The sequence below is a fragment of the Ambystoma mexicanum genome, chromosome 6p (assembly GCF_040938575.1).
Source record: "Ambystoma mexicanum isolate Mex_15411 chromosome 6p, UKY_AmexF1_1, whole genome shotgun sequence".
NCBI lineage: Eukaryota > Metazoa > Chordata > Amphibia > Caudata > Ambystomatidae > Ambystoma > Ambystoma mexicanum.
The window spans coordinates 37,644,851-37,662,388 of NC_090935.1; the positions used below are offsets into that span (position 1 = coordinate 37,644,851).

A 17,538-nucleotide genomic window follows, 5' to 3' on the forward strand; every position below is an offset into this window, starting at 1 on the left:
AGATCAGTCCCACAGCACATCCTGGGACTCTGAAAGAGCAGTCCCACAGCACATCCTAGGGCTCTGAAAGAGCAGTCCCACAGCACATCCCAGGGATCTGAAAGAGCAGTCCCGCAGCACCTCCCAGGGCTCTGAAAGATCAGGACCACAGCACATCCCAGGGCTCTGAAAGATCAGGACCACAGCACATCCCAGGGCTCTGAAAGAGCAGTCCCACAGCACATCCTGGGACTCTGAAAGAGCAGTCTCACAGCACATCCTAGGGCTCTGAAAGAGCAGTCCCACAGCACATCCCAGGGATCTGAAAGAGCAGTCCCACAGCACATCCTAGGGCTCTGAAAGAGCAGCCCCCCAGCACATCCTAGGGCTCTGAAAGATCAGGTCCACAGCACATCCCAGGGCTCTGAAAGATCAGGACCACAGCACCTCGCAAGGATCTGAAAGAGCAGGACCACAGCAGCTCACAAGGATCTGAAAGGGCAGACCCACAACACATCCCAGAGCTTTGAAAGGTCAGGTCCACAGCGCATCCCAGGGCTCTGAACGACCAGGACCACACCACATCCTAGGGCTCTGAAAGAGCAGTCCCACATCACATCCTAGGGCTCTGAAAGAGCAGTCCCACATCAAATCCCAGGGCTCTGAAAGAGCAAGCTCACAGCACCTCGCAGGGATCTGAAAGAGCAGGTCCACAGCACGTCCCTGGGCTCAGAATGAGCAGGCCCACAGCACATCCCAGGGCTCTGAAAGATCAGGCCCACAGCACATCCCAGGGTTCTGAAAGAGCAGTTCCACAGCACGTCCCATGGAGCAGGCTCTCCGCCTTCTCTAGTTTTAGAGTGTACTTGGAGTGTGCATCCTTTCTTCACAGTGCATTCTCTGGTTTTAGAGTGTACTTGGAGTGTGCATCCTTTCTTCACAGTGCATTCTCTGGTTTTAGAGTGTACTTGGAGTGTGCATCCTTTCTTCACAGTGCATTCACTGGTTTTAGAGTGTACTTGGAGTGTGCATCCTTTCTTCACAGTGCATTCTCTGGTTTTAGAGTGTACTTGGAGTGTGCATCCTTTCTTCACAGTGCATTCTCTAGTTGTACTTGTGCATTCTCTAGTTGTACTGCATTTGGAGTGTGCATCCTTTCTTCACAGTGCATTCTCTAGTTGTACTTGGAACGTGCAGCCTTTCTTCACAGTGCATTCACTAGTTGTCCTTGGAACGTGCAGCCTTTCTTCACAGTGCATTCACTAGTTGTACTTGGAACGTGCAGCCTTTCTTCACCGTGCACTCACTAGTTGTACGTGGAACGTGCAGCCTTTCTTCAAAGTGCACTCACTAGTTGTACTTGGAACGTGCAGCCTTTCTTCACAGTGCACTCACTAGTTGTACTTGCAACGTGCAGCCTTTCTTCACAGTGCATTCAGTAGTTGTACTTGGAACGTGCAGCCTTTCTTCACAGTGCATTCACTAGTTGTACTTGGAACGTGCAGCCTTTCTTCACAGTGCATTCACTAGTTGTACTTTGCATTGTATTTGGAATGTGCATCCTTTCTTCACAGTGCATTCACTAGTTGTGTTTGGAATGTGCATCCTTTCTTCACAGTGCATTCTCTAGTTGTATTTGGAATGTGCATCCTTTCTTCGCAGTGCATTCACTAGTTGTATTTGGAGTGTGCATCCTTTCTTCGCAGTGCATTCTCTAGTTGTACTTGGAGTATGCAGCTTTTCATCGCAGTGCAGTCACTAGTTGTACTTGGAATTTGCATCCTTTCTTCGCAGTGCATTCACTAGTTATACTTGGAATGTGCAGCTTTTCATCGCAGTTCATTCACTAGTTGTACTTGGAATGTGCATCCTTTCTTCGCAGTGCATTCTCTAGTTGTATTTGGAATGTGCATCCTTTCTTCGCAGTGCATTCACTAGTTGTATTTGGAATGTGCATCCTTTCTTCGCAGTGCATTCTCTAGTTGCACTTGGAGTGTGCAGCCTTTCTTCGCAGTGCATTCACTAGTTGTACTTGGAGTATGCAGCCTTTCTTCGCAGTGCATTCACTAGTTGTACTTGGAATGTGCATCCTTTCTTCGCGGTGCATTCTCTAGTTGTATTTGGAATGTGCATCGTTTCTTCGCGGTGCATTCACTAGTTGTACTTGGAATGTGCAGCCTTTCTTCGCGGTGCATTCATTAGTTGTACTTGGAATGTGCAGGCTTTCTTCGCGGTGCCTTCACTAGTTGTACTTGGAATGTGCAGCCTTTCTTCACGGTGCATTTTCTAGTTGTACTTGGAATGTGCAGCCTTTCTTCACGGTGCATTCACTAGTTGTACTTGGAATGTGCATCCTTTCTTCACGGTGCATTCTCTAGTTGTACTTGGAATGTGCAGCCTTTCTTCACAGTGCATTCACTAGTTGTACTTGGAATGTGCATCCTTTCTTCACAGTGCATTCTCTAGTTGCATTTGGAATGTGCATCCTTTCTTCACAGTGCATTCACTAGTTGTACTTGGAATGTGCATCCTTTCTTCACAGTGCATTCACTAGTTGTACTTGAATGTGCAGCCTTTCTTCACAGTGCATTCACTAGTCGTATTCGGTATGTGCAGCCTTTCTTCACAGTGCATTCACTAGTTGTATTTGGAATGTGCGGCCTTTCTTCACAGTGCATTCACTAGTTGTATTCGGTATGTGCGGCCTTTCTTCACAGTGCATTCCCTAGTTGTATTTGGAATGTGCAGCCTTTCTTCACAGTGCATTCACTAGTTGTATTTGGAATGTGCAGCCTTTCTTCACAGTGCATTCACTAGTTGTACTTGGAATGTGCAGCCTTTCTTCACAGTGCATTCACTAGGTGTACTTGGAATGTGCAGCCTTTCTTCACAGTGCATTCACTAGGTGTACTTGGAATGTGCAGCCTTTCTTCACAGTGCATTCACTAGTTGTACTTGGAAAGTGCAGCGTTTCTTCACAGTGCATTCACTAGTTGTACTTGGAACGTGCAGCCTTTCTTCACAGTGCATTCACTAGTTGTACTTGGAACGTGCAGCCTTTCTTCACAGTGCATTCACTAGTTGTACTTGGAACGTGCAGCCTTTCTTCACAGTGCATTCACTAGTTGTACTTGGAACGTGCAGCCTTTCTTCACAGTGCATTCACTAGTTGTGTGTGGAACGTGCAGCCTTTCTTCACAGTGCATTCACTAGTTGTATTTGGAATGTGCAGCCTTTCTTCACAGTGCATTCACTAGTTGTATTTGGAATGTGCAGCCTTTCTTCACAGTGCATTCACTAGTTGTACTTGGAACGTGCATTCACTAGTTGTACTTGGAACGTGCAGCCTTTCTTCACAGTGCATTCACTAGTTGTATGTGGAACGTGCAGCCTTTCTTCACAGTGCATTCACTAGTTGTACTTGGAACGTGCAGCCTTTCTTCACAGTGCATTCACTAGTTGTACTTGCAACGTGTAGCCTTTCTTCACAGTGCATTCACTAGTTGTATTTGGAACGTGCCGCCTTTCTTCACAGTGCATTCACTAGTTGTATTTGGAATGTGCATCCTTTCTTCACAGTGCATTCACTAGTTGTATGTGGAACGTGCATCCTTTCTTCACAGTGCATTCACTAGTTGTATTTGGAACGTGCATCCTTTCTTCACAGTGAATTCTCTAGTTGCACTTCGAACGTGCATCCTTTCTTCACAGTGCATTCACTAGTTGTATTTGGAACGTGCATTCTTTCTTCACAGTGCATTCACTAGTTGTATTTGGAACGTGCATCCTTTCTTCACAGTGCATTCTCTAGTTGTACTTGGAACGTGCAGCCTTTCTTCACAGTGCATTCTCTAGTTGTATTTGGAATGTGCATCCTTTCTTCACAGTGCATTCACTAGTTGTATTTGGAATGTGCATCCTTTCTTCACAGTGCATTGTACTTGGAATGTGCAGCTTTTCTTCGCAGTGCATTCACTGGTTGTACTTGGAATTTGCATCCTTTCTTCGCAGTGCATTCACTAGTTGTACTTGAAGTGTGCATCCTTTCTTCGCAGTGCATTCACTAGTTGTACTTGAAATGTGCATCCTTTCTTCGCAGTGCATTCACTAGTTGTACTTGAAATGTGCATCCTTTCTTCGCAGTGCATTCACTAGTTGTGGTTGGAATGTGCCGCCTTTCTTCGCAGTGCATTCTCTAGTTGTACTTTGAGTGTGCATCCTTTCTTCGCAGTGCATTCTCTAGTTGTACTTGGAGTGTCCAGCCTTTCTTCGCAGTGCATTCACTAGTTGTACTTGGAATGTGCATCCTTTCTTCGCAGTGCATTCACTAGTTGTACTTGAAGTGTGCATCCTTTCTTCGCAGTGCATTCACTAGTTGTACTTGAAATGTGCATCCTTTCTTCGCAGTGCATTCACTAGTTGTGTTTGGAATGTGCAGCCTTTCTTCGCAGTGCATTCACTAGTTGTACTTGGAATGTGCATCCTTTCTTCGCAGTGCATTCACTAGTTGTATTTGGAATGTGCATCCTTTCTTCGCAGTGCATTCTCTAGTTGTACTTGGAGTGTGCATCCTTTCTTCGCAGTTCATTCACTAGTTGTATTTGGAGTGTGCATCCTTTCTTCGCGGTGCATTCACTAGTTGTACTTGGAATGTGCATCCTTTCTTCGCAGTGCATTCACTAGTTGTATTTGGAGTGTGCATCCTTTCTTCGCGGTGCATTCACTAGTTGTATTTGGAGTGTGCATCCTTTCTTCGCAGTGCATTCACTAGTTGTACTTGGAGTGCGCATCCTTTCTTCACAGTGCATTCTCTTTGCCTCTTTTCCTCAGAATCGATAACCAGCTTCACCGGGCAATGCTTTGTGGATGAAGATGGAAAAGAACGTTTAGAGACGATGTGGCTACTCAGAAGACATGCACCTAAAAAGGAAGACAACTGGGCAGCTACAAGGTGATTGCAACACCCCTCTGGCGTGGGCTGGACTGGTGGAAATCAAAGAAAATGTGCCATCAATGTATCGCTTGCACTGATCCACTGGTGACTGGCTGGCACAGGAAAGGCAGTTGAAGACTGCTTGAGGGCTCAGTGTGTGTGTGTGTTGCTGTAGCATGACAGTGGCTTTGCCCCGCCCCGCTCACTAAATAACATGGCGTGCTCAGTGCGCCCTGTTACGTTAATGTAAGCTGGCATCATGTGACACGGGATTCATTGCTGCTGGCCTTAGGATCCTTGGAGCCAGAGGCGTTGCTAAGGGGGGGGGGGACTGAGGGGGTTGTAGCCCCGGGTCTTTTGGTTGTAGCCCCCGATAGAAGTTCAAGGACTACGACAAAAGGCGAGCTTGCCCCGAGTCCCTACAGCCCTGGCACTGGCATAGCCCTGGATCATTTCCAGACCTAGCAACACCCCTGCTTGGAGCTTGATCAGTAAAGAGGGGGCACCTGTACAATAAACCTTTTATCTTCTCACTTCTATAATTCAGATTGGTGTACTAGAGTGGTGGCAAGCAAGGCCCCTCGTGCCACGTCCAACTTGTGTTTCCGGTGAAATTGGTTATACATGAACCGTACCTGCACTACCTGGATGCACTGTCCACCATTTTGAAGTGAAGCAGAAGCTTGAATAGAGGAGCGAGGCTCTGTGGTGCCATTGGGCTTGACTGCCTCGGCTCCTGTCCGACCACGAGACTGCATTGCTCAGGTTCAGGTGTCTACAATATGGCTGCCAGTCTGCTCGTGGAAAGGGGTGGGGCGGGTCTTCTGTCCAGGAGCACATGGGTCTGCAACACAGGTCCATCCACCAGTGAGACGTGTGTGTGTGTGTTAGTTATTGGAGACAACTCCTCCTCCTGGGCAGCTGAAATGTGGCTCCTCTCCCTGGGGCTCTTTAGTGGTGAAATTACAAGTACTCTTTCCTTTCTTTCTTATTATTACATATGCTGTGTGAGTGAGTGAGTGAGTGAGTGAGTGAGTGAGTGAGTGAGTGAGTGAGTGAGTGAGTGAGTGAGTGAGTGAGTGAGTGAGTGAGTGAGTGAGTGTTATTTTATTGAAATTTCGCCTGGTTTTGTGCGGTTACGTGCAGAGCACAGTGTTTCGTTCCCGTATTGGTTTCATGTAGTGAGATGAGAAACTTTGCACTGTATTTTTTCGATCCGTGCTAGTTTCACACACCCCATGTGAACCTTCCTGTAGTTCTGTCCGAAACGTGTTACTTTCGTGCAGCGCCACGAGAAACTTCACCCTTTTTTAATTTGTGTTAGGTTCACACAGCACCATGAAACATTTTACGCAGCACTTTTTGATTTATGCTAGGTTCGCACAGCGACATGAGAAACTGCACGGCTCTTGATATGCGGGTATGGAGGAACAGTGGATTTCTGGCGAAGCAGATCGAAAATCGGTCAGATTTTTTTTATTTTTGCATTTTTTTAAAGCGCTCACACAGCCCGTGGGCATCGAGGCGCTGTTACAGGAATTGTTCGGGTTTTTTTTGTTTTGTAATAGTTTTTTGTTGTTGTCTTAGTTGCGTATTTATAACACGCGTAAACACCCAGAGGATTCTAAGCGCGGACCCGGGGATCGAACCTGTGTTGCTTCCAAGGCGCGCACGTTGCTGTTAAGCTATCCTCCCGGGATAGCAGAAGACTTTCGCGGCTAGCAGAACAGAATCTAACATTTCACCCAGCCTTAGCCATGAATAGCATGGCTTCTATTTGCCCCTTTGGGTCTCACAAGAGTGGAGGTGGTTAGCGGTGTTGCAGGGGGAGAACTAGGCTGCTATAACTAAAATACTAGTGCAAAGAACTCTCTGCATTGCGAGGAGGCATCGGTTTCAGTAATGAAATGGGGTGATGTGAGTGTGCTTCGTGCTGGACAGTGTTCAGAGGCATGATCAGGGTCTGTATGATCATCTTGGGAGGATCTGGCTTACTGGTTAAAGTGTTAAGTGGAGTTAAGCGCTGAGGGAGCCTCATAGGGGGGAGAGGACCCTAAAGCATTTTAGGGGGTAATGGAAACATGGCATTGGCTAAGGTAGAAGGCAGAGCGTTGCGTTTGAGTCTTGAGTCAGTAGTAGTAGTACCAGTGTTGAGACATATCTGTGAAGTGTGACGATTCACAGGATATCATCACTTCTCCCCACAGGGGAGCCCTTCACTGTGAGGCTAGGGGGTGAGCCTGTTACGCAACATTCCTCCGAGGGGTGGTGGAAAGCAGGACCTCACACGGAGAGGCTGTGCTCCGCTCTTGGGGACAAGGACTGCCGTTCCGTCAAGGAACTCCCAAGACCCCTTTCTGAGGAGTTGACAAGAACACTTGAAAACCAACAAAATCACTCCACCCAGTTACTATCTGTTACTGTAACAGCACCAATACTTAAACCCTGACAGCCTATTAGTACTGTGAAGAAGAGAACTATAGAGGAGAACTATGCAGAGTCCTCAGTGGTTGGCAGCCAACCATACTGAGACTAAGAGGATAGAACAAGGAGGAATTAATCCTGAATGGAAAGAAACAAAGGATTGTCAGATACTGCCAGGGAAGATCCAGGGTTGCTACATAAAAATAAAGGAAGGACCAGCGAAGTGTGTCTCTGGAAACCGGGAAGTTCAAACCGGGAAGTTCAAACCGTGGCTGAAGAGGAAGATGCTGAGAGGTCCTAAGTTGCAAGTATGCAGCAGAAGAGCAGAAGGAAGAACAGAGAGAGCCGAGAGCTGAGCCGTGTGCCTGGAATTTACCTGCAGGCTGTGGTGTGATCCCAGGACGGTGGACCATGTGGTCCTCGAATGGCACTGAGACCATACCAGGAAGGGAAAAGTCAGTGAGGAGTACCTGCCTCGGAGTGCGCTTTGCCACCAAAATCTATAGTAGTCGGTGAGCCGCAGGCCTGGTAAATGTAGGTCCTACCCAAGACCTAAGCATAGACAATAGTGTATAGAACAAAGCAGAATCCTGCGCTCTCCGTTAGTTTAGTTATTATCTAAGTAACTTGTCATCCAGATAGATAGACAAATTAAATCATGATGTGCCATTGGATAGGCAATAAGCAATTGTTTATATTGTACCCATGCTTGGTGCCGACTGACTGTTAGTAATGTGATACTGGTGTTCGGAAGTAATGTTAGTGTACCATCCATTGGGTAGAATAATCTACTCACCAGATACTGTATTTCAACAGATTCTGCAAATAAGTTAATTAGTTTCTCATTAGCATGTTAGTGCACGTTCTTCAGACATGAGTCATGTAGTATTATAAGCATGAGCTTACCAATAGAACAGGTAAATGGCAGTCTTTATTATATTGTGCTGGCATCAGATAGTTCGGCCAAAAATTCTTCTCAAAATCACCTAGAAAAGTCCAGTATAAATGATTCTAAATAGATATCGCCTGTATGTATATTACTGCACTAAGTTGGTAAGAGTTGTCAGCAATTATTGCATGGTGTGATCTTAAAATGCACTTACCCATTAAGAGGTCCATTATCCATTCTAATTAGGTGTTTGCTTATTCAGTATTCAAGTTATGGTTGTACCGTTCTAGATTGTTCACTGCAAAAGCCACTTAACATATATAAGTGATTTTGAAAGTATATATCATAATTAACTATCATATTGGTATAATTCCCCCAATTTACTGAAAGCTGCACTTTAGGTTGGACGACCCAGCCATTTATCTATAACCATCTATCTAGAGCCAAAGTGAAGTTCATTCATACTTTGCCCCCAAACTCTGGCAATATCTATGATAAGTCCCCCTGATGGGCTGTGCATGGGCAACATGATAATATCTCTGACCCCATCTTACCTCATTCTTAAAGGGGATGTCCTGTTTGGAACCATTCTAGGCGTCCCCCATGCATTTTGCACATTGGCGCCTTGCTGTCTGTATTCTTCTTGCTGATAGATTTTATCCATCAGCAGTGATTTTTGGATACCGAGGCTTGAGCCTCATTACTCCATCTTCTCGGGTTGAGTGTGTAGTCCTGGGTTAGGATTCTTCTTGGTCTGTGTGGACCTGTCACAGTAGGGCTGGTTTCACAGGGTCTTCACTGTGATGGTTCGTGGGTAGCAGTCGAAGGGGTTTGCAGTGGTGGCAACGAGTCTTCTGATCAGAGGGTTCTTGTTCTGATCCAGTCCTTGGCAGAAGTTCTTACTCAGCTTTACTAGATGTTCGTCCAACATCTCACGGTGGCGCCATTTTAATTATCCGTTTATATTCCTGAATGTGTGACATCACACGCATGTTTGAGCGCGACGTCCCAAAAGTAAACACTTCCCGATATGCACGATTAGAGTACTGTGGCCTTAACGAATAGCATACTTCACTACACTTAACAGCATTAATGCTGAATTTACAGTAATACTCCCAATGAGTCTTCAGAAAGGTTCGATATTTACTCAAGGGAATAACAGCCTAGGAGCATTTAGTTCTTCCTTTTGACCAGGCTCCTACTGTTAGCACTTCATAGCAACCTCCTTTGGGGGGCATATCAGACTTTTGGGTGCTTCAACCATCAATATATAAATAGGCACATTATTCATGGTCAGTAATTGCAATGTACGTTGCCAATTATTACATGTAATATAATATTGTACAGATGCACTGGTCTGCTACCCCAATATTAATCAAATTAGTAGAATTCATCAACAAACGAGTTGTTGTTTTAAAAAAATTATAATTTGGCAATATGCCCCGAGACTGCGGGCTATTACAGCATGAGGTATTGCCCCTGCTGCCCATAGTTAAAGGCCCGAGCGTAGCGAGGGCCCTAATTAAGGCCCTGGGGGCATTACCTATGTGGTAATGGCCTGCAGTTGAGGGGCATATTGCCATTAGTACCCCAGCCCATAAGACCTGGGTACTAATGTTTTTTCCCGGCTGAGAGACGCGATGCGTTTCGCAGCCGGAAAATAAAAGTTTAAAAAAGTATACAAAAATGGCAGCCGCAGACAGAAAAACGTAGTCCGTTTTTTATTTCCACAGCAGCCATAGTAAACAGAGAAAATGGCTGCCATGGAATGGGTGAAGGGACTATGCATAGTCCCTTCTCCCTTTCCATGGCGGCCATTCACGTACTTTGGAAAAAATGTAAACAGGAAAATTCCCACCATGGAACAGGGAGAAGGGTCTATGTGTGGTCCCTTCTCCCTTTCAATGGAGGTCTGAAAGAAGAAAAAAAAAGAATAACGAAGACAGTGCGAGGTACGCGCAGGGACGTGAGCGGGTTTACTGTGTAGTAAGGCTTGCAAATGTACCAATCGGTGTGTTTGTTTCATTGAAAAAAAAAACTTAAGCGTACTAATTAAGAATAAAACTATTCAACTTATTATACAGAGCAAAAACAGTGGATGCAAACGTTCTTCAAATAGATATACATGCTGCAATATATATCCTCATAAGTGCTGTATAGCTCTGGAGTTAAGGCACTAAGAAGTATGTACCAGCACAAATTTGACTCACATAGAAAAATTGAGGTGATGCAAACATTGCCATAGTACAATTCTATGTTGCTGCAAATACATTCGTACATATAGGTGAGCAAACTTTATTAAAGCACACAAAACTAGATACAAATTCTTCATTATATAAGTGTAAATTCCAAGAATATATACATCTCATGCTCAGAATTGAGCCCTTCTATTGTACTTCATAATTTAGTGCATTTCGCCTCCATCTGCCTTAGGGTCAGTTTTAGATCCACACCACATGTGCCAAGTTTAGATTTCATTAGGCCAAGACATTTTAGTTCGCTCTTATTGTCCAATTGGTGGCATTCCAATGGTGCGCCAGTGGTAGCCTCGGGTTTGGGTTTGAAAAGCTAGAAAGGTTTTCCCTTATACGCTCTCTGAGCTCCCTTATTGTACTGCCAATGTATAGTTTATTACAAATGCATATAGTGGCATAAACATCATCTGTCGTTCTACAGTTTATGAAGTCTCTAATTATTATCTCCTTACCTTTTTGTACATAAACATGACTGTGTCCTTATGTGCATATTGACACATACTGCATGTGCCACACTCGTGAAAACCATGTGTGGTTTTTAGCCAGTTAGTTCCACTGGTTTGAAGGTTAGCAGGGTCCAAAAAAGAGTGACATAGTTTGTTCTTAATGGTCGGTGCTCCAGTTAACACGAAACTAGGTTTGCTATCAATGAAAGGCATTAAGTCTTTGTCCATACAAATTAGGTGCCGGTGTTTCTGTACTAGCTTGTATAGAGCATGTGCATCTTTCGAAAAAGGTGTAATAATATCAATGGATTGTCATTTTTCTGACTTGTTAGTGATTGCTGCCTCCAACATCATGGTTCGGTCCTTATCCTTCATTTTCTCATGCGTTTGTCTTACATTTGCATCAGAATACCCCCTTGCCTTAAATCTTGCTGATAACAATTGCCACTCTTTCTCAAAATAGTGATCCTCACTACAGTTCCTGCGGACTCTATAAAATTCTCTTGCTGGTATGTCATTGATGGTTGCCTTTCTGTGCCAACTATTAGCATAGAGTGTAGTGTTCTAATTTTATTTCCGAAAAGGTAAACATTTCAATTTTATCAATGGAGATGTAGATATGCAAATCAAGAAAATCTATGCTAGCATTGTCACAGTGTCCCGTCAGATTGATACCAAAATCGTTGTTATTAAGGTATTGTACATATTCATTAAACAGTTGTACTGCGCCATTCCACACTATGATAATATAATCAATATATCGCCTCCATACAATATTCTTTTTTTTTCATAGTCATTATTAGTGAGTGCATGTGTAGATTCAAAGGGACCCATGAATAGGTTTGCCAGGGACGGAGCGTATTTTGCCCCCATTGCCACCCCCTTGGTCTGTAAATAGTAAGTATTGTCAAATAGAAAGACATTGTTGTTAAATGTAAATCTCAGAAAATCCTTTATCATCTCCAGGTGGGAAAAGTATGATGCTGAAAAGTCCTTATAAGTATAATCAATAGTCCTAATGGCTAAGTCATGGTCAATAGAGGTGTATAATGCCCTAACATCTAGTGTACCCAATAGGTATCATCGTTGGCATTCAATATCTTTCAGGAACTGCAGAACTTGTGCACTGTCTCTAAGGTATGATGGTAATTTTAAAACGTACTCCTTTATGGCACGATCTATATATTGGGACAGGCCTTCAGTTGCCCAACCAATGGCGCTCATTGTTGGACATACCTCAGTAGATCTTCATATTCCTTATGTATTTTAGGTAAGAAAAATATAGTAGCCATGGCTGGTGCCGAATTGTTAAGAAACTGTTTTTCTTCATCCGTCAGAAGGCCTGATCTATGGCAGCTCGTAATTAAATTCTGTAATTCCTTCACAACTTCCTTGGTGGGGTTCGATGGTAATCTTTCATAGCAGTCTGGTGTAGGTAAATGGGATAGGCCCATCTTAACATAATCCACTCTGTTAAGTAGAACTACATTCCCACCCTTGTCTGCCTCTTTGATCACTATGTTGTTGTCTTTAGCAAGCATATCTAAAGCTAGTTGTTCATGCTTGTTCATATTGGACTGATAGTTGCCCTTCTCCTGCCTTTTGGCATCCAAATTCCAGTTCATGTCATTTATACCTGCTCTATGGGAGGTTTCTATCACTCACTCTGCAGCTGTGACTACCAGATAAGCGATTCAAATACGTGGCTAGTAGAGTAGCGAAACAAAGCTATGGCTACTAAACAAGCGAAGCAAAGCTGTGACTGCTAGAGGAGCGAAGAAAAGTTGCTAACAGAGAAGCAAATCAAATTGGTGGGTAGTAGAGTAGTGAAACAAAGCTATGACTACTAGAGTAGCAAAGCAAAGCTTAGACTAATAGACAAACAGAGCAAGCCTGCGACTACCAGAGAAGCAAAGCAAATCTGTGGCTGATAAAGTGCTGAAACAAAGCTGTTACTAGAGTAGCAAAGCAAAGCTTTGACTAATAGAGAAACGAAGCAAGGCTGTGACTACCAGAGAAGCAAAGCAAATCTGTGGCAAGTAAAGTGGCAAAACAAAGCTGTGACTACATGCGGTGTGAAGCAAACCTGTGGCTAATAGCAAAGCAAATCTGTGACTACGAGAGAAGTGAAGCAAATCTGTAAATGAAGCTGTGGCTTCTAGAGTAGAGAAGCAAAGCTGTAAGTACTAAAGAAGTGAAGTAAAGCTTTGACTACTAGACGAGTGAAGCAAATCTGTGGGTAGTAGAGAGCGAAGTAAAACTGTGACTGTGAAAGGAGTGTAACAACGTTGTGGCTACTAGAGGAATGAAGCAAGGCTGTGACTACTAGAGAAGCAAAGCAAATCTGTGGCTAGCAAAGTAGTGAAACAAAGCTGTGACTACTAGAGGAGCGAAGCACACCTGTGGCTAATAAATGAGTGAAGCAAGCCTGTGGCTAACATAGTAGCAAGGTGATGCTGTAACTACTAGAGAAGCCAAGTAACACTTTGACTACTAGAGGAGCAAAGCAAAGCTGTGACCTTTAGAGAAGTGAAGCAAATCTGTGGCTAGTAGAGAAGCAAAGCAAAGTTGTGGCTACCAGAGAAGCAAATATAATTGGTGGCTAGTAGAGTAGTGAAACAAAGCTGTTACTAGAGTAGCAAAGCAAAGCTTTGACTAATAGATAAACTAACCAAGGCTGTGACTACCAGAGAAACAAATTAAATTTGTGGCTAAAAAAGTAGCAAAAACAAAGCTTTGACTACTAGTGGAGCAACGCTGTGACCATTAGAGGAGTGAAGTAACGCTTTGACTACTAGAGGAGCAAATCAAATATGTGGCTAGTAGAGAGCAATGCAAAGCTCTGGCTACCATAGGAGTGAATCAAAGATATCACTACAAGAAGAGCTAAACTAAGCTGTGCCTACTAAATGAGCGAAGCAAAGCTGTGACTACCAGATAAGTAAATAAAATATGTGCTAGTAGAGTAGCAAAACAAAGCTGTGACAACTAGAAAAGCGAAGCAAATCTCTAGGTAGGAGAGTAGCAAAATGAAGCACTGACTACGAGAGTAGCGAAGCAAAGCAGTGACTACTGGAGGAGCATAGTAGAGGTGTGACTAATAGAGGAGTGAAGCAAAGCTGTGACTACTAGAGGAGCATAGCAGAGGTGTGACTAATAGAGGAGTGAAACAAAGCTTTGACTACTGTCAGTCTGGAGAAATGATACCTCTACTTTGTGACCGCAAACGTATATTGGTGGCCGTGGGCCAACCGTCTCATGCACGATATGACAGAATATAGGTTTTCGAGTTTGCCAATGAACGGCCATTTTGATGTAACAAGAATCGCCATTTTGTTTTCTAACCATTGCTCATTGCTTTCTGTTCTTATTGCTTCGCAGTACATTTTTCGCTTACACTGCTCGACTGTAAAACATTGTTGTCTGCACGTAAAAGGACAAGGCCGCAGGGCCGCGAGGATAACAAGAGTTTGTTGAAACACAACGTAGGCAGCGCCAGGAAGAATGCCCGGCTCCCTCCCGAATGTAGCCTTGAAGCAGAGCTGTAGGGCATTTAATCATTTCGCAGCTGCCAGCCAGTCTCGTTATATGGTAGAATATGTTAGAATAAAGCAGCTAAAGGCTTGAATTATGCTCTTCTTACGGCCCCCCTTTGCTGAGCCCCGCTAGAGCGTGTCTGCTCCCAGGACATGTATAGCACCTCATAGATAGCAAGGTCTGGAATGCAACTCTCCCCCCCGTACGTAGGTCGCTTCCAAGAACAGAAGCGCTGTGTTCTGTTCAACAACTGAAAGATGACTTCGCACTCACAAATTGCAAATTGTTACTAGAATAGATGTTTGAGGGTGTCATAGTTGTCGAAAAAATGTCCATCATCACACCAAGTTCAAAGAAACCCAAGAAAGGGGGGTGTTAAACATGTCATAGCTGATTGTTTGATATGCATTTTGTATATATATATATAACTGATGTACGTAATTCACTCTCTTGCGTCCCTCGAGGTCTAGAGATACACGTCGCGGGGCGTGAGACCGAGTTGGCCAACTGAGACTTTTGCTTTGCAATAAACCCTAGCTTTGGGAATACAACCTTGTGTCTGGCGTATCTATCGTGTGTGGTGACTCGCCTTGTTTCCATAGATGTTAGGGACCCCTAGGGGCCCCTTTCAAGATGGCGCCCGAATAGGGACCCTCCCCCACTTGTTCCATCGCATAACGTTGTAATTGTTTAAGGCGGAGAACGGCAAGGACGGGACGATCGAGCCGGGATCAAGAGGTGTTCGGGGCGCCCTGTAGAAGTGATGAGAGACTCCTTTACAGATCTGCACACATCTGATCCCTGATCGACGTGCCTGGCTAGAGAACAAGGAGGCAAGGGTCCCGAAACGAGGCAGAAGCCAAGAAACGCAGACACAACGTCATTTGGTGAGTCAGTATACGGATGACTTGATTTATCATTCCCCGATTCAAAGTAATCCTGATATTGGTTGAGAGTTGACTTTGCAAAATCAAACGCCCTAGGTAAGGTTGATTAACCAGGGGGAAGGTTGAAACATGCCTGGGGTATTGTCCACCCTAGCAGGGTTTTTCCGCTGTGGTGGACAATCTTTGGAAGATGGCCAAATTGTACCACCTGGGGGAACTCCGGCGTATGAGATGTATGTGAAGTATGGAGTGGGTGCGATAATATTCTGTGAGACTTGGCATAGGCAAACCAGAAAGCAACAAGACCATCAGTGGCCGATTAATGGTAATTTTGAGATAGCGAGAATAGATTACTTGGAAAGGGTGTTGATAAGAAAGAAAGCGCGTCCTGCAGCATTTGAGACTATTAAAGACTGGAGAAGGGAAGAAATGCTCCGATTTGTAAGTAGAGCGAAGCATGCGCGCAGGCATAAATCGAAAGGTGAAGTAGCGGAAGAGAAAGAAGAGGAGGAGTGGACTGAGAGTCTAAGAAGGGCACGTAGGCGTGACCAGTTGAATATAGAAAAAATATACCCACAACGAGAATTACACATAGCAGATGAATTGATAGAAAACATATTGACCCATACAAAACAAGGCCCAAGATCAGAAGTGAGGCCAGACACGTCAGTAGCTATTGCCCAAACCCCGCCCGTAGCCCAAGCTCTCCCTCCGGTAACTCAAGCCCTCCCACAGCCACAGACCGCGCACGTAACACTTCCTATTAGCCAACCAGGCCCACAACAGATACTCCCTGTTCCCATTGTCCCATCCGCACCTCCCGCCTCAGACACAGACTCGGTACCGTCCGCTCCTCCCGGGGTTGGAGTTGAAACCACGGGGGCAAGAGGCGGGACTGAACAATGGGGATGCACGAGGGTAACTCGCAGCACGATGAGCAAAGAAAGGAAGGTGGAATTGCAGCAACAGGCAGAGATGTATATAGACGGGAATGATGGGACGGCAGCATTGGCTTCGATATATGACTTCCGAAGAAGCAACGAAAGACAGGTAGTGTTGGAATGCATGGGTGAATATTTGGTGGAGAAATGGAAACAGTTAATTGGGAAATTACCACCGCAGCGATTGTTAGATTTGAATGCATTAGCACGCTGTAGGGAGAAGGATGAAGAAGTGAGAGAACATGTATATGGACTTTTTGAACTTAAAGATTAATTAGATAATGATTATGCCGAAATGTTTACTACACCTGGGTACAGGAGTAGGGATATCGGGAGACATCGAAAGGGAAAAAAGGGGTCACATAATAAACAGCAGCAGTTACCATCACTGGGGCAGAAGGAAATGGTGGACGAATTATCGTTGCTAAAACAGATGGGGGCAGACTTGAAAGTATGCCTATTGAAAACGCAGGTACTACTGCAGCAAGTAGTAGTACACAATAGAGGGAGAGGGAACGCACAAGGAAGGAGTAATTCGAATATTCCTGGGGGAACAGAGGGACCAAATCAGTGTGCGGATTGTAAGGAGGAAGGACACTGGCGAGCGCAATGTCCGCATCTGCAGAATAGAAATGGGTCTGGTCAGAGGAGACATCATTGACTACACCAATGAGCGAATGGACCAAATAGGAATAGTATGCAGCAGCACCACAATAACGGAGGTAATCAAAACCAAAGCCAAAACCATAATGCCCCTAACCAGAGCCAGGGAGAGCAAAACCAACAGTATGGAAACCAGAGTGGGGGAAATAGAGGAAAGAGTGGGAAAGTTTTCGATACACAGCGAAACACGTATTACAGTAACAGCAATGATTACACATCGGACGATGTGTTATTTCCCCAATAGGACAGCCCAGGACAGGGGTCGGAACCAGTGTCTATTCCCGTGAATCAGAGAGGACCCTACGTAGAAATGAGAGTTGGGAATGAGGAGCACCGCTTTCTTGTAAACACAGGAGCGCAGAAGTGTTCAATAGACCACCACTTGGTTCCGGATATACCACTGTCAGGGCAAAAGAATGTTTCCGTAGGGTTCGCAGGAACACCAGTCATAAACCCAGTGTCCAAACCAGTCCCAGTTACTATAGGACCATTCACTGAACATTGCCCTTTCCTTTTAACAGAAAATTGTGGGGAGACCCTGTTGGGATTAAATTTGTTGAAAAAATTAGGTTCCGTTATACATT

At 44.6% G+C, this 17,538-nt stretch overlaps 1 protein-coding gene across 1 annotated transcript in view; it reads left to right on the forward strand.

Moving 5' to 3' along the window:
• LOC138510868 (avidin-like) overlaps nucleotides 1-17,538 on the forward strand; it is a 364,525-nt gene that overhangs the window by 318,625 nt on the left and 28,362 nt on the right. Inside the window, exon 3 of the mRNA XM_069626528.1 lies at nucleotides 4,810-4,930. Within this exon, the coding sequence (XP_069482629.1) occupies nucleotides 4,810-4,930 (121 nt within the window). The remainder of the gene's footprint in view (nucleotides 1-4,809; nucleotides 4,931-17,538) is intronic.